This window comes from Saccoglossus kowalevskii, chromosome 1 (genome assembly GCF_978046115.1).
Source record: "Saccoglossus kowalevskii chromosome 1, keSacKowa6.1, whole genome shotgun sequence".
Lineage (NCBI taxonomy): Eukaryota > Metazoa > Hemichordata > Enteropneusta > Harrimaniidae > Saccoglossus > Saccoglossus kowalevskii.
The window spans coordinates 33,889,985-33,917,098 of NC_140641.1; the positions used below are offsets into that span (position 1 = coordinate 33,889,985).

The 27,114-nt window shown below is 34.2% G+C and overlaps 1 protein-coding gene and 1 long non-coding RNA gene across 3 annotated transcripts in view; both read right to left on the reverse strand.

Annotated features, from left to right (window-relative positions):
• Positions 1–27,114, reverse strand: part of LOC100366342 (uncharacterized) — a 30,543-nt gene continuing 3,429 nt past the window's right edge. For both annotated transcript variants that reach the window (XM_085500922.1, XM_085500921.1), the window contains exons 2-24: positions 23,795–23,932; positions 23,589–23,673; positions 23,403–23,479; positions 21,152–21,256; positions 19,389–19,493; positions 18,841–18,945; positions 15,569–18,233; positions 15,338–15,438; positions 14,633–14,755; positions 14,002–14,097; positions 12,901–13,092; positions 12,647–12,739; positions 12,068–12,331; positions 11,646–11,771; positions 9,764–9,895; positions 9,527–9,657; positions 9,299–9,421; positions 8,648–8,750; positions 7,830–8,033; positions 6,923–7,123; positions 2,563–2,706; positions 1,758–1,866; positions 1–1,442 (exon numbers count right to left, since the gene is read on the reverse strand). In XM_085500922.1, coding sequence (XP_085357048.1) covers positions 1,375–1,442; positions 1,758–1,866; positions 2,563–2,706; positions 6,923–7,123; positions 7,830–8,033; positions 8,648–8,750; positions 9,299–9,421; positions 9,527–9,657; positions 9,764–9,895; positions 11,646–11,771; positions 12,068–12,331; positions 12,647–12,739; positions 12,901–13,092; positions 14,002–14,097; positions 14,633–14,755; positions 15,338–15,438; positions 15,569–18,233; positions 18,841–18,945; positions 19,389–19,493; positions 21,152–21,256; positions 23,403–23,479; positions 23,589–23,673; positions 23,795–23,866 — 5,424 coding nt within the window. In that variant the 5' untranslated portion in view covers positions 23,867–23,932 and the 3' untranslated portion in view covers positions 1–1,374. The remainder of the gene's footprint in view (positions 1,443–1,757; positions 1,867–2,562; positions 2,707–6,922; positions 7,124–7,829; positions 8,034–8,647; positions 8,751–9,298; positions 9,422–9,526; positions 9,658–9,763; positions 9,896–11,645; positions 11,772–12,067; positions 12,332–12,646; positions 12,740–12,900; positions 13,093–14,001; positions 14,098–14,632; positions 14,756–15,337; positions 15,439–15,568; positions 18,234–18,840; positions 18,946–19,388; positions 19,494–21,151; positions 21,257–23,402; positions 23,480–23,588; positions 23,674–23,794; positions 23,933–27,114) is intronic.
• LOC146750850 (uncharacterized) lies at positions 3,956–6,063 on the reverse strand. Its single transcript, XR_014929873.1, has 2 exons — positions 5,954–6,063; positions 3,956–4,196 (listed from the first exon to the last, which is right to left on the reverse strand). It is a non-coding gene; the product is annotated as an uncharacterized LOC146750850 (long non-coding RNA).

A 27,114-nucleotide genomic window follows, 5' to 3' on the forward strand; every position in this document is an offset into this window, starting at 1 on the left:
TTTATTCCCATTTAAAATGACCACTTTATTTAACCTCTGGGTACAATATGTCACAACAAACCCCCAATCACTACACCCATCACAATTCATAATATGTACATCCTATGACAACCCACCAGTTGACAATTTAAGTAGATGTATATAAATATTTTATTCTGTGATATTTGACCATTCAACACCCCATAGTCATTGTTGGCAAAACCATACATATTTGATGCCTCGCTAAATTGCAATCAGTTATTGATATAAATGCGACTCGTTCACAAATACCATCAAGTCTTGCATCGTCTCTGAAAAATTGTAGCCACCATCCATGTTATCTGAATTTTAAACTCCGGCCAACTATAAAACTAATACCAGACACCATTGGTACAGTTTTTATAAATTTGTGCAGATTGAAAAACATCAATCTGATACAGGGTATAGACTCTAATTTCTTTTTTCCATTTTTCATTCATTGTTATTTTGGTTTATTGATGACTATCTCTGTGGTTTTATTTGCTATATTAAGCTTTTTTTTATAAATCAATAACGGCAAAACCCCCTAAAAAAATATCAGTCATAAATAAAGTAAAATATTGAAATTATCCAAAAATTTTTAAATAATTGGAGCCTATTCCTATTCCTTGGATTACAATCAGATTGGGAAAACATCACCATGTTTTATATGCCTGAAATAAGTGTCTCACTCAATCCAGGCTGTTTTTTTGTTTTAATCAAGTTTATAAGTTCTTTTACCCCCTATTTAGAACAGAAACATGAATCAGTATTTTGTGAAGTGGTTAAAATATTGAGTAAATTTCCCATTTTTCATTATGTGAACTGTATCTGACATATAACCCCAATGACTTATAGTAAATATAAATCTTGATGATACCAGAATAAGTAATTCCTGCTATCCTACTGTATTACACTACAATTGATAAATCACAATGCATTTTTGAATGGTTATTGGTAACACGCAATTTGAGTAATTGCACACTCTTATGAGTGGAATGCAAACCATTCTACGGTTGGCACACATGTTACATACTTCAACATACTGGTGTTCATTAAATAATTTTGTAGTAGTACTGTTAGCCATAGTGATGCTTAACATAAGCCAACAAGCCTGACTAGTGCAAAGGAGCAGTTTTCGGAGTTATGTACTGGTATCAGTCCCAAATAAGCTGACACCAGATTGGCAGCATAGTATATTGCATGGCTACAACCGGTAATAATATAGAGCCTGAAGTCCACATGAAACCCAAGTGTTTAACTTAATTCCACTGTTGCTATTGCTCAATATAAGGTATTTCTAGGGAACCAAATTTGTCACCCTTTCTTTCTTAAAAGCTAGTGATTTGAATAAGATTGTCACATTGGTTTATATTGTTATGAGACAGCACCAGACCATCTTGGTAGGTATCCACCCCATCCTGAAGACTGTCCACTGCTTTCAACTGTAAAAAAACAAAACAAACCAAGTAAACTACCCAGAACATCTTATTGGTAGCATTGACACATGACACACAATACAGTATATAATCACAGTCCTAACTAGGAATTCTGGAGGGCAATGACCGACAAGTCTGGTCAGGCAAATGACTGACTGCCTGACTAGAGAGAGTCTGGCCATGTCTAGGGAGTCTAATCAGGCCAATGACTGACTAGAAAGTCTGGCCAAACGCAAAAACTGACAAAAACGTCTGGAAAGGTAAATGACTGACTGGAAGACTGGCCAGGCCAACAATAAACTTGGAGAAAGGGTTATTTACCTTCAGCAGCAGAACAAAGTTTCTCATTTTCCTCTTCACTGAGTCGTAACATTGTGTTCAAGACAGGGATTAATTGACGCTTCTCATCACAAGGCTGCAGTGTTATGAACTGTAACAAAGAGAAACATAAACACATTACATGAAGTACTCCAGTCAATGTTTGATAAAACACGAGAACTCACATCAAAGCTCACTAGTGAAAGCAGTCAACTGATATTATAATTCACTTAAGATAGAATGCTACACAAGAACTTTTACATATGTCACAAGGACAAAGAAAATGGAATAAAAATATTTTATTTTTAATTCAGAGAAAAGCGATGCACAAAATGATGTGAAAACAGCATGTTTTGTCTGTTTTAGGGCATTTTACCATTGTGTCCTATGAAACGGATATATCAACAAGCCAAAGAATCAAAGTAAATGTGTTTTCATTGTGGTCTATGGAAACCATTGCTAAAATGACATTTTATGCATATCATTGTAGAATTGTTCTCCAAAAACAGATTGACAGTGAAATAAAAACATACTGTTGATTAATACTTAAAATGAATAATTGTGGTTAGATTTTGACACAAAATATTGCTACTGCCATATGGGCTAAATATGTACACATGTGAAAAAAAATGCGAGTACTTAAATTGCCTATTGTACCTGTTGTAACTAATGCGTGTATTATGGGCTGGGAAAAGTACGCATTTATGGTGACGTAATCAAACTGAAATATCACCAGCAAATGGTGTATTTGAAAACATGCAGCCTTTGGATGTGAACATTGCAATCAATTATCATCAAGAATTATTACCTTCATAGTAACATTTTTCAAATATTCCAAGTTAGAAACTGATTTATCTCGTTCTTGATTTCTTTCTAGTCTTCGGATTTCACCTTTCAGCACCTTAGCTTGCTCAGTGAGTCTCATGATTGTCGCTTCATTATCATTTGTAATCTGTTGATACAAAGATACTCAAAAATGAACATTTAAGGACACAGAAAGATAAGCAGCCATTCTTGATTGAAGACAGGATACAACTGTGAACACAAGTTATTTACTAAACAAGCATGGAAAGCCCTGTTCATCTGCGAAAATTATTCTGGACACAATTACAGACTGCGAATTTTGGATTTCAGACAAAATGACTGTCACATGAAATTACACAACTACATATTACCGGTAGTATACTACTTATGTACAAACTTTCAACTGAATCATGCAATATATTAGTGACGAATCAGCATGCACAACAACAAACAAAATGGTCATCAGTCGGACATTTTTGTTCGAATCTTGAAAAACAAGACATGACATGTCATGTCATAGCCCCCGCTGAGAAAAAAATTTAAAAACTTATATTAAACTTAGTTTGTGTCAGAGTGAATTAATTCATTATGAGCTGTATTAAAATTCTGTTATTAAATGTTCAGAATTGATGTGTTACAATTTTAGGGGGTGGGGTAAAAATTTATTCATTTGGCTTTTCTGAGACAATTTATAACTTGTTAAACATATAATGCGATGTGCACTTGTAAACAATTATTACCTGTCCCTGTACCAACTTTGAACAAAACTGGATGACATAACCGAGAAAAAGCTGTTAACAGCTAGAAAAAGCTTGTTTTTTTTAGATTTTTGAGGGAAAAAATGGCCTCCAAGTCGTAAAACTTTATCCAATCAAACAGGGCATGAATGACACTGAAAGTTGCAACATATAATTTGTCCAGTTTTTGGTTTGGATGTAAATTGGCAAACATGATTTCTATGGCATTCTCAGCAAGAACACCAGAGAGCAACAAACAAGTACAACAGGTAAAATGACATGCAAGTATGCAAATCAGATCTGCAAATATGTTGAAGAGTCAGTGTTGTGTCTGTTTGGATAAACTTCTTTGTACAACTGTATTCCTAATACAAGAACACTGTCAATCACAGAACTGTTCCAGCGAAAAACTTCTGATATTTCAAACAGTAACAGAGCAAAGATACTGTTTGTCATACAAGTACTAGCACCAGATGAAGAACTGAGAAACTGCAATGATCCTTGGTGTACATTACCTGTGTCAACAACTTTACTTCCCATGTACTTCATGTACAGATCTACATGTAGTTTATGGCCCTGAATTAGTTTCAATATCTCTAAATAAGGACAAGAGTACTTCTCATATGACAATGATACAAATAAAGTGCAAGAATCGAGAAAAAATATTATCAAGTTTTTATTATCATACATTAATATTAACAAATCATGTGAAATTGAACTTTTATGTACAGAGAAACACATATTTATGCTTTGGTTGACAGCACTTCTCAAAAAAAAAAACAGACGACCTGCAAAACTTTATACAATTGTCAGACATGCAGCGAATAGTATGCTTTTGTAATACATTGTATATGCAGTTTCAGTGGCTTTGCTTTCCGAGAAAAAAATTCTGGCTCTGCACCTGAAAAAAACAAACAAACATTTAGTCAAAAGTAAGCAGAGATTGTAGCATATATGCTCCCATTAGCTGCAAGATGTAATGAAGTAGCGAAGTAGTCTGACTGGCTGGGAAAATGCAGTACATACAAAAATGTATGCTCATGATATATGAGCAGCTCCACCAAATATAAAAATATTCTTTTCATAGTTATGACTCTAATGTGAATGTGATTTTCCACTCCTTAGCAATAGTAGTTAGAGTATTGTATTGTACTGTATCGTACAAGTTTATTGTGATTCTATGTGTTTGTAATATTATTTAGCTTTATTTAGCATTCTGTTTAGTTGGTTAACTTTACTGTATCTTAATGTAGTTAAGTTATTTTTATACGACCATAGAACAACTCACTGTAGTTTGTTTTAATGTTGAATAAAAATTAAAATCAGTCACTGTATAGTGGTGACGTATTGCGCAAAATTGTTGCAAGGACAATACTTTTCTCGATTTGCGTGTCGTCGTGCGTCGATAAAAAATGCATGGAATAGTCGGCAGTATCGATCAAGTTCGTCTAGTGTGACATTCGTGGCTGGCGACAAGATGCCGTATAATCGTTTAAATAGGCATCAAGGAGGAGTGAAAAGCCCTAATTTGGTGCTACAATAGATGTCATGGAATGTTGGAAAATTACAGTCAATCAAAAAAACTGTTCACATGACAACAACAAATATTCACTATGCATTATTTTTTTGTTGGTAGCACGGTACGGTAGCTTACTTGTTTTCGAAGTGTTGTAATTGTTGATTAGTACTCAGTAGTGATTATATTAACGTACAAAAAATAAATTCGTTGAATTGTTATGAAATGCAAGTAAAATTCAACTTAGTTTTATCGTAAGCAAATGTTTTCGGTTACATGTTAACGCTCGATGAGACAATATCCGCCATGTTATCCATGCCCACGACGCGTGTTTATAATGACCAGATAGGTCAAGTCGCTAATCAACCAATCAAAATGCTGGATGGTGCCCATGTGCTCAAATTACCATAAAGCATTTAAATATGACAGTTCAGCGACCTCATGGTGAAAGCAACACAAAAGACCAGATTTACTGATGTTTTAGTGCGATCTTTTGGCTTCGTTTCTCATGGGGAAAAAGGCAGGATTTTTTTAATCGGATTTAGAAAAATAAATAAACGTACCGTCCCAAATAAAAATGTGCCGGATGGAATTTTTCTGTGGAAAAAATAAACGTACCAGTACGTTTATATTGGGACATTTAGCGTTGTGGGCAAGCTCTCCTGAGTAGCGACATATTTTTAACTTCGCCTACTGCGTGATCAGTGGATTACGTAAATAAACCAACACTTTCAATGAGTACATGCCGACCCAACTAAACTTGTTTATGGCTGTTTATGAACAGCGAGGACGCATCTCATAGAACAATAGCTGTGGAAATCATAAACAAATGTAAATGTTACGGAAATCAAGCATGGCGATAATGATTTTGAGCGAGGCAGAGTCTGGCAAGCGTCTCAGAGCAGCATTGCGCCGACACCACCACGACGTTTGAATCCCGGTGAGAGCACTGCAAACCTCTTAAGTCACGAGGTAAACTTTCAATTTACACAATACATAATCAGTTCCTACAACCATAATAAAAAGGCAGTTTTTCTGGCGAAACTCTCGCCAGGTTAGCAATAGTTTCTCACGATCACCAAACCGGAGACACAAACGATAATACAAAGTGTATAAATACCATAACAAGCACAGTTTCTTACCTTTGAAATTGACGAGACACAATTTTGTCCATAGAAGCGTTGCGCAAATAAAGATTCCGGGATACAATATCCTCACAAAATTGACTGATTTCCACCGAGACGAGAACTGTGTAAGCGTCATCAAAACTCGGATTAAACTCGGGTAATTTCGGGAAAAGTCGGATTTTGAAGGAAAAATGTTAAAAATCAAGGAAAAACACAGTGAAACTTTGAAGAATCGAAAAAATAACTTGATGTGCACCATAGCACCATCAATTTCTGTCTCTGTACCAACTCTGAACTTAATTGGATCACACATGTGTGAGAAAAAGCTGGTAACATGAAAATGTGCACGCACATTGCACAGACACAACCCAAATTAATACCCCCCCGCCCGGAACGCAGATCCGGCGGGGGCTAAAAATATGATGTGCACCTATACCTCAATATGCACGATGATGATACAAATTTTAAATGAAATTACCTTGTTCATCTTTCACGAGTGCTACCGGACACATTTAAGTATCAAAATTTAGCAATTTTGAGGACCAAAATGGTTGTTACATTTGAATGTGATCAGTAAAAGCATGTTTGAGAAATGGCTTCTGTCAGACAGACAGACAGACAGACAGACAGACAGACAGACAGACAGACAGACCGAACAAACAGTCAAACCCCCAAATTAATAGTCTCTGATTTTGGACTTTGCCAGAAACGCGGACCAATCTGTGAAAGCAATTCATAGGCTCTGTAAGAATAAGAGAAGTTAGATCTATAATCCCACAGTAATCATCAACTTGTTACTTGATCAGAACAGAAACAACAACTCAGTACTAGAACCGGATGGAAACTCATTATTAGATCTACCCAGTATGACCGTAATTAGCAACTCATTACTAGGTCAGAACAGAAACAGTATGCATGTTTTAAGTTATAAATTTAAAGTTTCAAAATGAAAAATCTCTCCTGGAATATACAGCAATAACTTACCTCAGAAAAATGTTCTAATTTCTTCAATGCTAATATCAGTTGGTGTTTCAGTTGCTCTTCTTCTGCTGAAGTACTGACACTTGCAACACTTTGTTTATCATCACCAGTTGTCAGTAACTGATCTAATGGCAACATAGAGGGGCTGGTAGGTATGGGTGTATGGGGCACATGAGCTGATTCCAAATCTGGATGTTCCATTCCCTAGAAATGACAAGAGAGAAAATGCAAATTTTAACAACAGTTCTTATTTTGGAACAGCTGGTGACCCTGAAAAGTGCAGTTCAGTTCGTCAAATATTTTGTCTTGACGTATTCATACTCAGCGGCTATATGCATGCACCTAGACCATGCTGGGTTAAAGTCTTAGCAACAGCAAGCTCGGTTAACTGGAATGAAAATTCCCCATTACCATGTAGAAATAAATTCAGGACATGAAGCAGAACTTGACGCAAAGTTCAAAGCAAAGACATTAAATAGTGGACTGTATGACATTGACAAATGAAAGAAGCATGAACACTGATGCAGAAGTGACAGCAGCTGACAATCGAGTCCATGTTAGAATATGGCCAGGGGTTAGCAACGCAATTTCTAAGAAAAAGTTCTACAAACAACTTTGTTAAGGTCTAGAGAAATTGCTAAAAATTTGACAACAAATTAGAAAACAAAGACTACAAGTATGTGAATGTTTACATGAAAAAAATCATTTGAAGAATAATTGAAATGGCTGTGAACAGTTCATTCTTGATTTAGTACACCCACTGGTTTTTAGTTTATGATGTACCCTCTATGCAAACCTCAATGTGTTGCCTCTTGTCTCACACACCTGACAAACTGCAGATAATTTTATGCAATCACATCATCACAACAATTTAGGAATTAGCATGGTAACAGTGTTGCTAGGTAATTACCTCTCCCTCTTCTCTTTCTTCTGCATGAACAATCATATCTTGCTGCATTTCTTTCATACTTTTTTCATGCATTTGTACAAAATGTTGTTGCTGCTGTTGTTGTTCTCTTTGTACTCTGTATAATTCATTCTCTGTGCTTTCTAGTTGTCTTTGTAGACTATCTATAGCATGATGGTTATCTTCTTGCAGGGATCTCATCTGAGTCTAGAATAAAGTTATACATGTATTATACATCTGTCAACATAATGCCAGAAGTTACGCATGCAGTCATTTTACAGTACAGTATTGCACTGGCTATTTGCATCTGACCATATTAGGAAATGCGAATTCCAAATATGAAGCGATTATGCGCTCAAGCATCCTCTAATTATAAAATCATTGCAACCCCCCCCCCCCCCCCCCCCCCCCCGGTTTGACATGACCCCACACAAAGAAGTTTGCTGATTCTGTTATAAATTTTTGGCATTTCGGCATTCCCATGATGTAAACTTAGGAAGAAAAGATGTATAATAAGGTTATTGCAGGATACCGCAAAGTATGCACTCAGACAGTACGCGGTCACATCAACCTCCTCTGCATGCCGGCCGATACTCTGGCTGTACTCTCTTCATACATACTTTGCGGTATCCTATATAAGTGTCTATTTACACTACATATATACTCTGTAATTCAATGTTAAAGTAACACCAATGACTTATTGTTTGGCGTAAAAACATTACCGGTATGTCTTGGTGCTTTAATGCCAGTTACAGGCACATCTATTCAGGCACATCATCTTTTCACTAAACAATTAAACATGTCATTTTAGTTGTACACACCTTTACAGACTCTAGTAAGTTTTCGTGTTGTAATGCTAAATGTTTCATGGCTTCTTCATTTTCATATTTGGCTGTCTGTTGTTCCATTTGCACTCTTTCAAACCTAAAATTTATAACGTATATAATTGTATTGAGTCATGTGAATGACATAAAATTTGTGTTATAATTTGAAGATAGACAGCAATAAATGAACTCATTGTAAGCGTCAATATCATGCTATACAACAAACATTTGATTTGAAAAACTGTGGTAACCTGTGTAAATTTAGCATAGCTGGTTGTGAAATGACTTCAAACAAGTGTAAATATCAAACAGGAAGTTGCATGTACCTAAAAATCTCAAATGGTCTACTGAATTGGCTTTAATAGCAGCACATACATTCACATGTTTCAACAGGGGACCTGTTAATGATTTAGTATTCAACACATGTCACTTTTGGTTTATATGCACTTCTATTGGAGATGTGCTTCTAATAGAGATAATACAGTACTATTGCAGATTTGTTGTCATTTCATCCATTCTTTAGACATAAATATCAGCATTTTTTTTTATCAGAATAGTATTATTTTTTCAACTATACGTAAAACTTGATATTTTACATAGGATGCATAATTCAGTTTAGCAAGATAAAATGTTATAGAAGCTTATTACCTTTCTCTCCACATGTTGTCTTTTCTTTGACTATCTTGCACCACATCACTGTGTCTGTCTGATAATCTAGCATGCTCCTCATGTAGCAGTTCCAACTCAGATGACGTAGATGACAAAGTATTACTATCAAAAAGAAATGTCAACAATTCATTATACAATCCAGACAAACAACTTTACAATTGATAGACATAGAGTATCAATTTCTGACTCATCAATAAATTCACTCACGTTACTTCTTGAAGTTTATATTTCAATTGATCAATGACTTTTTCAAGTTTTTCTTTTTCCTGTTTGTCAGCTTCAGCATTAGCCTGTGAATTTCCTTTCTTCTGTGATTTCAGTACACTATGTACCCGTACCTAAACACAGGAAATAACAGACGTATTATTCATGACACAGGCAAACAAAAAGATGTACTGTTTATACCAATAATAATGTTGGAAGCATCTCTGGTATTACTAGTACCTTGTAACTTTCATAATCAGCTTGGCAAGACAGCAACTCTGTTTTAGCCATCTCATTTTCTTGTTGTAAAGATGATATCTTTGCTTCCAGTGATCTACTTGTACGGAGGTGAGTTTCATTGGACGTATGCAACTAATAATAAAAACACATTCATCAGTCTCCAGTAATAGCTAAGAACAAACAAGGACAAGGCGACTATACTGTTATTCGTATGTTATTATAAAGTAATATTATATCTGAATAGCCATATCACCTCAGCTTAAAGAATCAGTAAAAGTGAGTTTATCATCAAACTAAGTTTTGATAATGCAGTAAGCAGCAAATGCATTTTTAGCACTTCTATTTGAGATGAGCTTGTCAAAGAGAAAATGTGGTATACTGGTAGTTCATTATTTCCTAAAATAATAACATGTGTTGCAATGGCACAACCTCATTGGTCGATTGCGCCATTCATTAACATAAAATTTCTGTCATTTTGAATATGATCTGTAAAATTTTATGGTCAGATTACTGTAAATTGTCTAATTTAGGCATCAGGAGAGAGTGAAAGTGATTTTAATGTAATATGCAATAATTTTAATTTTGTTGGTAAATGAAAAGTATGTATGTAAGTCTGTAGAATTTTCAAATAAAACAAACACGAATGCATTGCTTAGATCACGGTAGCACAATCCGGTCATGCTGTGTTTCACAAGTGAATATATTATATATTATCAGAGGTACATTACTTGGGGTTTGCAACTCGCATAGTACTGTATGGTGACATCATGTCAAGATCCCATTCAAGTCTCTTCTCGTAGATAGCGAGACTGAGGCTACGACCTTCTGACATGACGCATATCAATGTTCAAGGTTTGTAATGAAAAAAATAAATTTTTCTTGTCACTATCATAGTGAAAAATGTAATACATCGAAAATGTACAGAAAATATAGTTCTCGTAATACGTCATATCGTGGGCAGCTATTTTGATCCACCTGGACATCCCAGTATCCTAGTTACCTCGGGCATGCGCAATCGCATTTTTTCTGAGTTGGAACGCTCATGCGAGAGCGAGATTGTGACGGGATCTTGGTATCATGTCACCGTAGTTACAAACCCCAAGTAATGTACCTCTGATATTATATATATATATTATATATATGTGTTGTTGCTTAAATAATAGGTTTGACTGCATCTCATCTCACCCATTCTGGCACACATCCCTCTCCTATTATCACACACTAATGAGCAGCGCATCATTTATTCTCTAATGACTCTTCCCTATTTCAAAACATCAGGCAGATACATGTTACAAGCTCACGACTGAAAGAACATCAATTGAATGCATTTAAATCTGACATTGCAAGTGTCAACTGCAGTTGAGAATAAGTTTACACATGCATGTATGAAATAACAATGTACATAGACAGTGATCACCAGCAAGTTTCCAATATTAGACATAACTGTACATTATTATACATCTGTCATCGTAACGCCATAAGTTACAGCATGCCGTAATTTTGCGGTATTTTACAGGGTATTTTCAATCATCCTACGTGCGTAAGTGTTTACTAATAATAAAAACAAACATGGCTGCCACCAGCCTTTGATCAGACTCCACACAAAGAAGTTCGCTGATTCTGTTCTAAACATTTTGGATTTCGGCATTCCCACGACTTATCCTTGGAAGGAAAAGATGTAAAATAATAAGGTTATTACGAGGATACCTCAAAGTATGCACTCAGACAGTATGCAGTTGCATCGACCTCTGCTGCGCATTGGTCGACACTCTCGCTGTACTGTTTTCGTACATACTTTGAGGTATCCTCATAATAACCTCATAGTATAAGCCACATATTATATTAACAGTAAGCTGCATGTAATAAGATAAATGAAGATTACCTGGTCTTTCATTTTTTGGTTTTGTGACATGATGTCTGCAATTTGCACCTTTAATTCTTCGCATTGTTGCGTCAGGTACTCTAACTGTCCACGTAATGCAGCATCACTACTCTTCTGTTCACTCTCCTATATACAAATACAATTTATCAAGAGTTCAGGGTAGAGTAGGAAAGCATAAACTTTTAACTTGAACCTAAAGATTGCGTCCCCTCTAGTCACTCAACAAAATACAAAAAAATTATTTGCTATGTTTATTAATACAATGTATAATAAATTACTATTTGTTAATTTCAATCAAGATTCAAATCAAAACACAACAGTAAATAAAGAATACATTACACTTAGTGATGCTGACATATGTTTGTGCATCGTCATAGCTTACTCTTTTTAAAAGAATAAATAAATAATAAATCTTTACTCACAGCTTTCTTAGAATCTGCTAGATCTTTCTTTGTTTTAACCAATAACTGTTTAAGCTTAGTACTCCTTTCATCAGCTTGCTGTCTCTGAGTCTCCTTCATTTCAAGTTGTTTTTGTAAATTGTCATTGATCTTCTCTAGTCGTTCTAATTCTTCAGCACTTTCTGACATCTTGGTTTCATTCTCTGTGATTACAGCATTTAAACTAGACACAGTACGCTCATAGTCAGCTATTTCTAAATTCATTAGACTGCTATGGGAGGCTTCCTGGATGGTGTGAGAATGTAGTACAAACACATTATTACATGCACTTTCAATTAAACATGATATATGAAACAAATTAATTTTCACCATTAATAAATAACCTCAGTATGGACAAAAGCAGACGAGTAGAATTGTGAAAAATTATCACAAAAAGACAAATTTAGAAGTAAAATGTACAAGACATAATAAACTGTTCATGAGAATTGACCAAATCTGTACACATGAAATATATATTACATGTGAATGTAACAGCATATAGAAAACAACACAATAGAAATTCTAAGCTGATCTGTCTTCACAACTATGAAGATTTTCTACCTTTTTGGCTTCTTCTAACCTCTGTGTTGCACGTTGGTATTCTTCTGTCTGTTTAGCCAGCTGATCTTCCAGGTCACTAATCTTGCTTTTCAGCTGAGAAGATCACACAAAGTTTAGTTTTACTTACATTAGAAACTTGTCATTGAAAACATAATTATTATATCCAAAGTAGTAAAATTATCCAAATAGTGAAAAAAAAAAAATAGAGATATCAGACTGAAATGACAGATTTGATGCTATTTTTTTCAAGGTACCTCTGATACTTCTTCTATTATCTGTTCTTTTTGTATCTTTTCTACATCTCTCTCCCTTTCAATGCCACTCTTTTCTTTTTCTTGTTCACTTATATATAGCTGTAGTTGGTCTTTAAGTTTCTCAAGTTCCTCACAATGGTTGTTTTGGTCTTCCTTGGCCTGTTTGACACTGGCACACTCTTCCGTGAGACGCTAGCATATAAGAAAAAAGTCATTGTCAATGGATGGTTCCCATCTGTATTATACATGTACCCGGTAAATGCAAGATGTATAACGTAATATGTTATGTACATGTGAAGTTTTCACTTGATTAGTTCGAGCACGTTTGAGATACGACTCCATGGAACTGAAATTGTTTAAACAAGATGACCGCCAGTCAGCCATTTTGGATTTGATGGTGACAAAAATGCATGTGTGTTTGTCAGATATGATGTCTGATGTATGTATGAAGTTTGAACTTGTATGTATACCTTATATGAATTCGGAAATTGCATTTGTAACAAAATTGCTACCAGTTGGCAATATTAACACTGGCAATCAATAGCAGAAGGGTTAAAGGCCCCAGATTAAATGTTGAGCAAATAGACTTATAGAATTTTGATGGAAAAACATAGTTAAACTATTGAACACCTTGCCTTTAACTGCTAGTGAACTATAAAGAGAAAATGATGTATAAATAAAACAACCATAAACTGATAATTTAATTGTAAAGTGATAACTGAATAGTGTATCAGACAATAAAATGATAGAAATTATGTTCGAGAATGGCAGACATTCTCAACTTTTAATAAATATCAGCACTAAAATGAAATTTGATCACGAAAGCATGTGCATATATGTGACATGTTTGTGTGAAAATTGAACATGATCAGTTAAGGCATGTCAGAGATTTTGGTATGGATATGTCCCCAATTTCAGGCAAGGAAACAATGTGGTCATCAAAAAATATTAATCTGCTTGTTTCTCAATTATCATTTAAATAACCAGAAATAATTATAAATTTTATCTTAAATGAACTCAACTGGTTAGAACTAAGAACTTCTAATTAGTTATATGTCTGCATGTGAAGTGAATGACAGATGAAATTATCAAAACAATTACCTTGACTTCATTATTGGCTTCTTGCAATTGTTTTTCCACTGCTTTTCTTGCTGCTTTCTGGTCATCGATGTCATCAAGTAATTTGTCATATTGTATCTATAAAGGGATACCAAACAAAACATGGTTATGAATACATCTATTGTCAATATACTAAATTTGATTTGAAGTTTAAAGCAGTAAGACTAGCTGACATGAATACAGGCAATATTCTGCCATAAACTATTGTCAATATGCTAAATTTGATTTAAAGTTTAAAGCAGTAAGACTAGCTGACATGAATACAGGCAATATTCAGCCATAAAGATTGCCTTTGTATCAACCAGTAATTTTTTTTATGATAGATATGGAACAGTAAGGTTCACAATTAAGAAGTGCTTGATAAGAGTCATATTTAAACAACTAGATGGCCACCAGTCAGCAATTTTGCATCCAAAGCAGACGCAGCTATGCATGCCCAAGAGCTGATTCTAGAATTGTAAAAATGCTAGAGTTTGGTGTACTCCATTGCTAAAATGGTCACTGATAGATAAAAAATACCTTTCATAGTGTGGGTTCTGTCATATTACGGCAAGGTCAGTCATACATTGTGAATAAAAGATGACCAAAACAATCAGATATCATTGAAACATACCTGATAGCTTTCAATTTGCTGCTGTCTGTTTCCATCACTCTCCTTCAATGTATTGTCCAGTTTCATCTGTAACTTGTCTTTTTCAGAAATCAATGATGACATCTCTTCAGTTAAAGTTGCTATCTGTTGAAATGAAATATAACCCCGCGTAATAATTTTTCATGTATAATGGGGATGTCACCACATCCATTACTGAGCTGTATGGTACTGTGTGGTGTGTTTTATAATGTCTTTATAAAGTGTTTAATCTAGGGTTAGTTTTTGAAATTGTGATAATTGCAATCCATGTATGTCTATAACCCTAGAGGTCTACATGCAGTAATTCACATTTCAAGATTTGTACTTGGCCATTTTATTGTATTTCTATATTATACATATATTCAGTATGTATACCAAAATTACTAACACAGCACAACAATTAAAGCCTTACCCAAAGTATATTCACTGCCTAAACAGTACTACTGCAAGGAAGTCAAGTGGTTGCTTAGAGTTTTTCAGTTGCAGTGAAAATACAGCAAGGTAGCAATCACTTATTCCAATCTACCAATATACTTAGTACCCAGTATGTCATTTACAGACAGGAGTTAGAGGAATATTCCAAGTTACCAACAAGTTACAGTTGGAAATAAACAGTGTACACTGTTATGATACGGCTACCTGGGAAAACACATTATTAAACAACATATACCAGAATATACACTGTACCTGCTTCTTAGCTTCACCCAATTCTTTCTTGGCTTTCACGGCAACAGCTCTAAACTTTAGTGATTTGTCTTCAACTTCCTGTAATTTGCTGTTAACCATTTCTGTTGCAGTTAGAAGAAAACAAACAAAACTTGAAATCAAAACAGTCGCAACTACATTTTACAATGACTGTATCAAAATAAACATCACTACAGGACATGAAATTTGTAACAAATCTGCTGACATACTTACTCAACTCTTTTTCAACATCTCCTTTGTCTCCTTGTTCTGTGGCTAATTGCTGAACATGTTCTTCTGTTTTCTTACGTTCATCTCTCATGATTTCCAACTCTTTCTGAAGACCATTTTTCTCCTCAATTGCACTATCTAATTGCATCTTAAGATCTTTTATCTCATCTTGTAATGTTGATGATTGCTCAAGTTTGTCATTTCTTTCCTCCAGTTGCTTCATTAATTCTGTATTGATTTCCTCCCTTCTATTCAAGTGTTCTTTATTGATTTCCATATCAGACTCAAGTTTATTATTCATTTCTTTCATAGATTTCAACTCTGACTCTAAGTTTTGCTGCTGACTGGCAGTTTCCTGCAGCCGTTCTTCCAGACAGCATTTCAGTTTCTGTAGCTGATCATTTTCTGATTTCACACTGGAAAGATCCTCTATTAAATTTTGAGTTTTCCCGGTTGTATTTTCACTCTGCTCCTTCAGCATACTCAATTCAGTAGACATTTTTTCTTTCTGCACCTCTAAATTACTCACTTCCTGTTTCAAATTGTCTATTTTCAGCCCACACTCAGATATGACCTTCTCCTTTTCTTCTTTCAGTGTTTCAATGTCATGTATCAAATTCTCATTATCATTGCTAACTGATTTCACTTGTTCCTGCAGACCTTTTAGCTGACCTTTGACTTCAGTTTGTTCATTAACACTTTTCTCCAATTTCTCTGTAAGTGTTGCATTGGTTCCCAAGGCATCCTGATATTGCTTTGTCAAAGAATCGACTTCGCTTTCAAGATTTTCTACTTTAGATTTGAATTGATCTCTTTCTCCACTTATAGAAGCCACTGCATTTTCCAACTCTGATTTAGCTGCATTTTTCTCATCCTCACTCACAGCTAACTGCTTCTTTGTACTTTCGAGTTCACCGTTAGTTTTCTCAAATTTTTCCTGCACTTCTCCAAGTTCATTTCTAACACTTGTCAGTTCAATCTGTAGGTCACTTGCTGAACTTGCATGATCCTTCTTCAAATGCTCTAAATTGTCTGATAATTTTTGGTTTTCGTCTTTCAATATTTTTATCTGAGACTGCAACGTATCTCTCTCTATGTTGAATTTCTGCACTTCATCCTGAAGTCCAGACATTGATTCTTCCATGTTTTTATTTGCAGTTTCCATTTCTGTAGTATATCTATCTTTTTCTTCAATCAGAGAACTGACTCGTTGTTTCAATTGATCTCTCTCATTGCTAACATTTCTAATCTGTTCCTGCAGGTTGTTAACAGACTCTTCCAATTTCGTACTAACTAGATTCATTTCACCAGTCCATTTCTCTCGTTCTGTTGTTAATGACTCCACCTTCACTGCTAATTCATCTCGTTCAAATTTAACATCACTCAGCTCACTTTGTAAATCACCAGATAAGTCCTCCCTTTCTTTCATAATTAATTCCAAATCATGTTCAAGTTTTTCTTTTTCAGTATAGAGTGATTCACAATTTCCCTTCAGATTATCCCTGTCTTCCTCAATGAGTCTCAGTTTCTCTTGTAACTCACAACTGTCCCTATCATTGCCTTCATGCAAACTATGCAAATCTTTCTCAAACTTATTTCGTTCATCATTTAGAATATTTTTTTCTGATTGTACCTGATCTAGTTCTACTTTTAACTCACTGACAAGCTTTTCATTATTTTCCTGCAGTTCCTTCAAATCTTTATTTAGTTTTTCAATTTCTCCAATCAGGTTGTTTTTTTCAATTTGTAATTCATCAATGTCACTTTTGAGCTCACTCACAGATCTTTCACTCTCTGCCTTTAAAGTCTCCAGTATTTTAGACAACTCCATCTTTTCACACTCTAGATGGTCGTTCTTTGCTTTCAAATCATCTCGATCTGTTCTTGCTTTGTTTAATTCCTCGTCTATCTCGCTGCTAGATTTTTGCTGATCATGCTGTATTTCATCTAATCGAGTAGTCAATCTTTCTTTCTCTGACATCAAACAATCAAAACCATTTTTCAATTCATGCTTCTCCTTTTCCAAGTTACTTTTCTCAGACTTCAGTATTTCAAAGTCATCAGAAAACTTCTTATTCTCATTTCTCATTTCTTCAATCTGTGATAAAGCAGTATCATTTTGCTCTAAATTTTGATTTAGCTTTGTCTCCATCTCAGAGAATTCTGTTTTATGTTTATCACAATCTTTCTTCATGTTTTCCAACTCTGATGACAAGTGATTTATCTGTGTCTTCAGATCCTCATTAAGTCCCTTAAGGCCTTCTTCATTTTCTTGATGTTTTATTATCTTAGATTTCAACTCAGCATTCTCCGCATCCTTCTTTGAATATCCATCTTTTGTAATCTCAAACTCGCTTCTAATTTTCACTAACTCATCAACATTCATTTTCAATTTCTCATTCTCCTCCATAGATTCTTCTAATTTCTTGGAAGATTCTTGCAACTGATTTTTGTAAGACTCTGCCTCTTCTGCAAGACCCTGAAGGTTACATATCTTATCAATTGCCTGCTGTAATTCCGATTTTGCTAAATCTTTTTCCACTGTCAAGGCTTCTATCTGGCTTTGCATCTCGGCACCTGTACCTTGTTGTTCTTGCCTCATTGCTTTCAAAGATTTCACAGTTTCATCTCTTGCTGTTGACAGAACTTCAACTTGTTCTTCTAGCTCCTAAATGGAGAAAAAAAGAACCTCATGTGATGAATAATAACCAAATAGCTCATAGTAACAATCACTATGTGATGACTCATAGTAACAATCGCTATGTGGTAACTCATAGTAACAATCACTATGTGGTAACTCATAGTAACAATTGCTAAGTGGTAACTCATAGTAACAGTTGCTATGTGGTAACTCATAGTAACAATCGCTATGCCCTAACTCATTGTAACAGTCGGTATGTGCTATTTCATAGTAACAGTAGTTTAGTTCAATGTACACAAGGGTGTTTATGGACTGTTGATGTAATGGTACGGAGCGAGAAATCTGCAAATATCTATTGGATGACAATATACTAAAAAGATTGCAAAAGCTGAGGAACCCAATTAAATCATGGACAAATATGAATCAAATCCAAGAGGTAATATCCAGTGAATATGAATTTTAAATTAACTGCATTAAATGGTGTACAAAAGTTGAATGCAAACATTTTTTTTAGATAATTCAATTATGCATGATAAACAATTTGTTCCATAAATATGTGATTTCATTTCACATAATTTGAATGGAACCTTTAGTGCATGCCTGAAAGCAACACAAAAGCATTCAAAATGCCTACTTTGTTGGCTTCTTTTAGACTGTGACACTCCTCTTGTACACACTGGAATGTGGTCGTCATGGTTTCTTGCTTCATCTGCATGCATTCCAATTGTTCCATAATATCCTAGCAACCATGAAAGGAAAGGATAAGAGCACCTTAATACCAACAACACCTGGACACAAAACCCCTATATACACACCTGGACACAAAACCACCATATATACACCTGGACACAAAACCCCTATATATACACCAGGACACAAAACCTCTATATATACACCTGGACACAAAACCCCCATATATACACCAGGACACAAAACCCCCATATATACACCTGGACACAAAACCCCAATATATACACCAGGATACAAAACCCCCATATATACACCAGGACACAAAACCCTCATATATCCAAACTTTTAGGCATTATGACTATCACCCATCACTATTTCTACAATACAACCCATGTATACACTACAAGTTGTCATGATTACAGACAATTCTACCACAAAACATGCAATATAAAACATTACCAAGTCAGAAATAATCAATTCACGAGCTATTACCTGGTTTTTCTTGACCATAACGTTGTATTGCTCTTCCAATTTGTTCTTTTCAGTTTCAATGTCTTCATACTTGGTTGTTAAATCACTAATTTTACTTTCCAATTCCTAGACAAGAACAAATTTAATACAGTGAAATTATTGTTTTTAGTCAATACTCAAATACCATTATGATACTTCCACAGTCATAAGCCCCTCCCTCGGTATAAGCCAATCCCGTATTTTGTTGACATTTACCGTACTCGACCGTGGCATTAGCGCCCATGCCCTGTCAAGCGACCACCTCCCACTTTTGCACAATTTTCATATTCGGGGTCACATTCGGCAAAATGGCCACTCCTTCAAAATGCAACTACCAGTAATTTAAAACTTGGTCTTTGATAATTGCATAAAGTTTTTATATGATTACAGCGTGGATATCGACCGCTGTGATTACGTTGTGAATACGTAGAAAACGGTAACCGTACGTAAACTACGCTTCGACAATGACCTGTTAAAACAAGTAAAATGCAGTAAATATTTCATATCATATTCAGTTTACCTCTCAAAAATTGCTAGTTACCAGTTTTTCGGAAAAACCATATAATTTATTCGCTGAAATCAATTCCAACAAATCGTACTTCGATATCGATAATTCTTCGAGAATTTCTGAAGAATTGCATCAGTACAACACAGCATTCTGATTGGTTAATAACAGACTTGACCCATTAGGTCAAAGGACGTTGATGCAGGTCAAATCATGCATTATGGAGGAAAGTGATATTCATTGAGAGTTTGCGTACGATCCAACACATTCGTCAGTGGAGATAATGATGAGAATTTTGACTTCGACTGTTTTCCAACAGACTAAAATTTTTAATTTCTCAATAAAATGTTCATATTTTTTGTGATCATTTCTGTTTCTTCATTGTAAAAGTCAATGACGACGCAACTAATTTCGTTATTTTATTTTCCCTCAAAGACGTAATATCCCCCTCAATCTGTCACATGATGAATCAAAATATTTATTTGCTCTCTTTTCCGAGGGGAGTGCATGAGTAAGCCCCTGGGCGCTAACGCGGTCGAGTACGGTAAGTTAAGGACATCCCAGGTTATATGCCAATGAAAGGTGTTTTTACTAGACTAGAAAATAAAGATGTTGCTGAATCATTAGGTTTTTTTTTTTAATGTCACCATTTTTTTGATGAACTTAGTACTAATGTATTTCAACATCCTTGTAATTCACTTTAACATTGCATTAATAACTGGCCATCATGGTGGAAACTATTTTAAATCTACGGTTTTTGTATGATCAAAAACATTCCACTACAAAAATAATGATGAAGATTTCATCTTCAACTGTTTTCCCACAGACCTTAATAATTCACACCGAAAATTATGATGGTACATGTAGTTTATTTTAAAAAAGCTTTACTAATAATAAAGCTTTAATGTCAGATTTCATTAAGGATGTAATAAAGCATTATTCTATTCTATTCTATTTATTTTTCCAAAAAATTAAAATTTCGATAATTGTTTGATAACATGGTTACAATGTAAACGAAATATGGTTACAATGTAAACGAGTAAAAGAAAGATCTTTTCTGAGGTGGTCTTTAGGAATACACCCACCCTTTATTTTACATGTTGAGGTCCCTGAGCCTATGACCGGGTAATTAGTTTTTACTACAATAAATGTAAACATGTACAAATGCAGGTAAAAATAGTTTATTTTGTTTCCTTTTATAGACATGTAACATTGAATTAGTAAAACTGTAAAAACCAACCTCGTGTAGATGTATTGAACTCTCTTGTTGTTGTTGTACACCATTGTAGACTGTCAACAGCTGTTCATGTTCTGATTTCAAGTTAGACAACTCATCTTCCAATTCCTAGCATTTTAAAAACATTGAGTACTGTTAAGTATTCCAATTTATGCCTCGCTTTTGGAACACTTCCATTTTTCTTCAAGTCTAAATGGGTAAACTGTTTCCATAATGAGATGTTATTACCGTGAAAAGGATGGAATACTTTTTAAATCTCAAATTTATCTTTCCAAAAATTAACAATTTCTTATTTTGTAAAAAAAAACATGCTGTTTTTCCACCAAAATAATGCAAAAATGTTACTGCAAAGTTGATAAATCGCTTCCATGTTGCATAGCCATCGACAATATAACGTAAATTCACAAATATATTCAGCTGGCATAAACTAGCATTCTGGTTGGTTCATAAGCAGCTTGACATATCAGGTCAAACGACATAGTATCAAGTCAACTCATGCAGCAAGTGATTGTGTGATGTTGTAAACATTTACTTTCAATAAACTAATTTGAATTTTATCTACATCTGAGAGACCTTAGTGATCCTAAAAAAGAAAACTATAATTCAATGGTTTAAAAATAAAACATATTTTTTGTTCACGAAACTCATACCTATAATAAAGATAAACACAATTCAGAGACTACATTTGAAAGTCACTGTTTTCTCTCACACAGAACCTCTGCCAGTTGAGGTGCCATGATTATTTTTTGAAATTTGGATTGTACCATTAATTAAATAACAAGCAGCCTATCGGCTGAGATAGCTCCGCTGTTAGCAATGCACATTTCAATTAAAGAACTGAAGACATCATTAGAAAATGAACAATATGTATAGTATCAAAGCAATCGAACTTACAGTTTTTAACAAGAAGTCGAAAAGATCACTTTCTACCAAAAATGACAAAAATATTCACCAAAATTAGAGAATTGAAGATATCATCACAAAATGAACAAATCTGAGAAATGTCTACATGTAGTATCTATATATGTAATATTAAAGCAATTGAACTATTGGTTTTTAACAAGAAGTCGAAAATATCACTTTTTACCAAAAATTACAAAAATATTCACCAAAATTAGAGAATTGAAGATATCATCACAAAATGAACAAATCTGAAAGAGGTCCACATGTAGTACCTATATATGTGATATCAAAGCAATCGGACTAGCGGTTTTAACAAGAAGTCGAAAATATCACTTTTTACCAAAAATGACAAAAATATTCACCAAAATTAGAGAATTGAAGATATCATCACAAAAGTCGACAGCGGAGCTAAAAACAGAATATGAGAAAGATCATAGCATGTACTTTTTCTTGTAAACATATTCTCACTGGTTGAGGAAATGCAGATTGACCTAGACAAAGAGATTATCAGCAGATATTTCTTTGGATAAAATGTGTGTTCTCCCAAAAACGCAATGCTACATATGTGAACAATTTAGCTAAGGTTCAATAACACACCATCATGCACTTTTGGTTATGTTTGTTTTAAAGTTGTTATTAATACTGTTGGCAAAATCCCATGAGATTTGTATTAGCGATTGTTCAAATCACACCAAGGAACCGACGTAGGCGGACTGGCGACACATGCTGGAAAGGTGATGTGAAAATTTGCAGCAATACAACAATGTAAATATATCAATAGTTTTCCCAAGTACATCATGTATATATTTTTTGTTAACCCCACATTTCACAACATTACCAACTTGTTCACAGTAGCGACAAACCTGATTGGGTAAATTCTAAAAGTAGTCCAGTACCATATCACACACATGTACTGATATGGAATGAAATGCATATCACCAGTGTGATGAAACATCTAGATGATAATGTTTATGTATACGATAGTAATAGTAAAACAGTGATAGACAACAGTGATTATTCTAACAAATTCCACCATTAACACTTCAACTCTTAGTATCCAGTAGAAAGCAAAAACTGGTTCAAATTATTGTCATTCTATGAGATTGGTTAGTAACTGTGAAGCTGATTCTTGTTGGTACGGTGTCAGGTCTCTATCTCCTACGTTTCTATGTTTCATTCGGATTTATAACTACCGTGCTGTTCAATCAGTGTTTTGTTAATACCAATTATATTTTTTTTAAATTACTTGTATTTTATCTTATATTGACTCCTCAGAGTCATCAAAAAAGGTTGAAAATGAACTTCACAATATAAACTGAAGATTTAATTAAACTATCAGGAATATATTTACCTTAATTTTTTCTTGATCTTGGCTTCCTGCAGGGTTGGTTTTCTCTTTTTCAAGTCCCTGGCATTTCTTAGTCAAATCTATTTGAAGAAAGTAGATATATATATAAGGCACTTTGCTATACAGAAGAAAGTTTATCACAAAAGTGACATCATAAAGTATTTTAATATACATTGGAAAACATCTTACCATCACACTTGGCCTTCATTTTCTGCATAATCATGGTTTGTTTCTTAACATACTTGATAAGATCATCTCGTGCAAGTGACTCCAACTGAAACCAATAACAAGTACGGATTACTATAAACTGATCAGCAATTATATATCATTTTGTGAAATTCCAGTAAATGTGAATGATCATAGACAGAGTGATAGCCTACTCTGGGATATCCTACCTTGCCTTTTTGTGGGGTGTTTTTTGTAGCCCCCTCTCCAGCTGGTGGAGCATCTTTATCGTGTTCACTCATTGTTTTTGTGGTTGTACGTTTTCCTAGAGATGCTTCATTCCATTCTCCCCAGTCTTCATTCTCAGTCTGTAAACACCAACATTATATTAGTGCTGGTATAGTTGTGTCTGCAACCATGCTAAAAAAATTTTAATATTCTTTTCTCCTAAAAATCTTATTTTAAAAATTGTTCACAAAAATCAAAATCTATGCCTGATAGATTTCTGATAGGCAGATTTATTGAAACAGATGTACACTAGTCTGGTTCTCCCACATGTACGATGAACAGAAAAGGTGTTAATTTTTAGTAGGAATCGCACTTATCTGTCTGTTACTTGTGATGCCTATTTCAAAAAAATATAATACTGTTTACCAGTATATGTAAAGTAAAATAAATTACCCATGTTTATGTTCATTTTCAAATTGTAAATGTCTCCAATCATATTTATTTAAATCATGTTATTATTAGTTTTAAAAAAATTAGATCGTTATCCACAAATATAATTACATTTATTTTAAGTAATATTTTATTGTCTTAGTATAAACATAGAGTCAGTATTGATAAGTTTTTAATAAAAGAAAAATATGAGGTTTAAAAATAAAATATTAAAGGTCTGAACAAATTATCGATACTTATGTTGGTTCAGTATTCTGATTTCATTACAAATATAAAAGTGAACAATTTATAATATACCCACAATCTGTTACAAACATAAATAATCACACTCAAAATGTCACATGCTGCAAGTCACCATGGTAACACAATGGTAAATCTGAACTACTAGTATTGGTATATCATATACATGCAGCAAGGATTATAAACGGATTATACACACAACACTAGCAGGGACAAAGCGGTTGCATGCAATTAAGGGAGAATAAACTGCCTATAGCACCGGTGACTCAAAATTTACTTTAACAATTTTCTCTCTATTTACAGAAAAAATTTAATAAAAGTGAAGTGGGTATTTATATTTAGTGGCAGATACTGTTCTTGCATGATTGATAGTCAATAATATATTCTTTAAATAAAACAATTGATGCCATACAATATTACATACTAGTTGCACTGTTTTTTCACCGAGTTTTAAATGCTATTTTGGTACACTGCATAAATGATACAGTCCTCAATCTTTAAGCAAGAAATATATGACTTTGGATATCATAAATAGCTAGATTGTCATATTTTAACACATATGTATTGTATCAAATGTGTCAAATAAGAAACAAACCTAGTTTGAATTAAACCAGATCCGGCAAACATGAGAAATAGTTGATGACATGCAGAGAAATCCTGCGGGAATTTGAAAGTGCCTGCAGAAAATATTCTCGGGTGCTTTTTGGTATAATATTTGACAAAGAACTAAAACAATAAATTAATAAAATGTTTCCTGTCAAAAAGGTTGACAGGCAACAGACAGCTGCTCACACCACTGATGACTTTCTGACATGTTTTTGAAACAAAAATGGCCACCAGTCGGTAACAGGTCATCAAAACAAAATACATACCATTAGGTCTTGCCTTGTCTACTTTGAACAAAATCATTCAAGATATGTTTGAGAAATGTTTGGGGAAACATGGAAAATAAATCATTTTTTAAAAACTGACTTCCAAATGTTGTGTTTAGTTTCCTTTTTTTACAAAAAGTCAGTTATAAAGTTCATCAAAATTCAAAAGTAATGGTGAACATACAACCTATTATGTTTTGTCTTTGTACTAAATTTGAATCAGAGAAAGCAGCTTATAAAGAAGTTTTGTGTGTATTGGAGGCATGTGGCACTAATAATTAATATTGTATTTACTATATTAGAAGCACATCTCCAATACACAAAGCAACAAGCCATGCATGGCACAGTCCCCATTAGTTATCAAATTTAAGATATATAGTTTTGTTTATACATGTAGTAATATAGCTGGAATATTAACCATGTCAGGAATATGATTTTTTGACATTAAAATGATTGACATTTGTATCTGATCATCAAACAAGTACTTGTCCATATTGAGAGATATTGCTCTGGAACAGCATTCAAAATCAGCCATTTTGAATACATGTATATATATGACATGATGTATAACGAATATATAAAATTTGAATATAATCAGTCAAAGCATTTAAGAGATATGGCTCTAGAACCCCAATCATTAAAGCAAAATGGCCATCAGTCAGCCATTTTGAATCCAATCTGAAAAATAAAATGACGTGCATCAGGAACCCGTCGAATGTATGTACCAAGTTTGAACAAAATCCATCCATAAATGCCAGAAATGCTTGATATATGATGATTTTTTAGCACAAAAATGACCACCATTCAGGCATTTTGAATAGGATCGTCAAACCAATATATCTGTTTATCTATGACATGATGTATAATGAATATTTAAAATTTGAATATAATCAGGCAAAACAAGTTGGAGATATGGGTCTAGAAGCCCATTCATTAAAACAAAATGGCCACCAGACAGCCATTTTGAATCCGATCTGAAAAATAAATGTGCATCAGGAACCTGGAATGTCTAATATATGTACCAAGTTTGAACGAAATCCATCCATAAATGCTTGATATTTGATGATTTTTTAGCACAAAAATGGCCACCATTTGGCCATTTTGAATAGGATCGTCGAAACAATATATCTGTCTATCTATGACATCATGTATAATGAATATTTAAAATTTGAATATAATCAGTGAAAGCAAGTCAGAGATATGGCATGAGAGCCACATTCATTAAAACAAAATGACTGCCAGTCGGCCATTTTGAATCTTATCTGAAAAACAAAATTATTTGCATCAAGGTCCCATAACGTCTAATGTATATACCAAGTTTGAGCAAAGTCCATCTGTAAACAGCCGAGAAATGCTTGATTTTTAGGATTTTTTAGCACAACAATGGCCGTCATTCGGCTATCTTGAATCAGATCGTGAAACAAATTGATGTGCATATGTATAATATCATGTATGATGTATGTGCGAAGTTTGATTGTGATTGGTCCAGGCATTTCTAAGATATAGGTCCGCACGCACGCACGGACACACGGAGGTCAAAACATAAGTCCCCGTTTTCGGACTGCGTCTGAACGGGGACTAAAAATTGCATTTATTACATGAAAAATCATATAAACAATTATAAATATTGAATGAAATCAGGACTATATATGATAACTTGATATTACAGTCATAATGATACCTTGTCTGACAATGCAAATATAGTACATGTACAAGTTGTATGTTTGTATCTGCAACTGTGCAAGTTATTGGCGATCCGC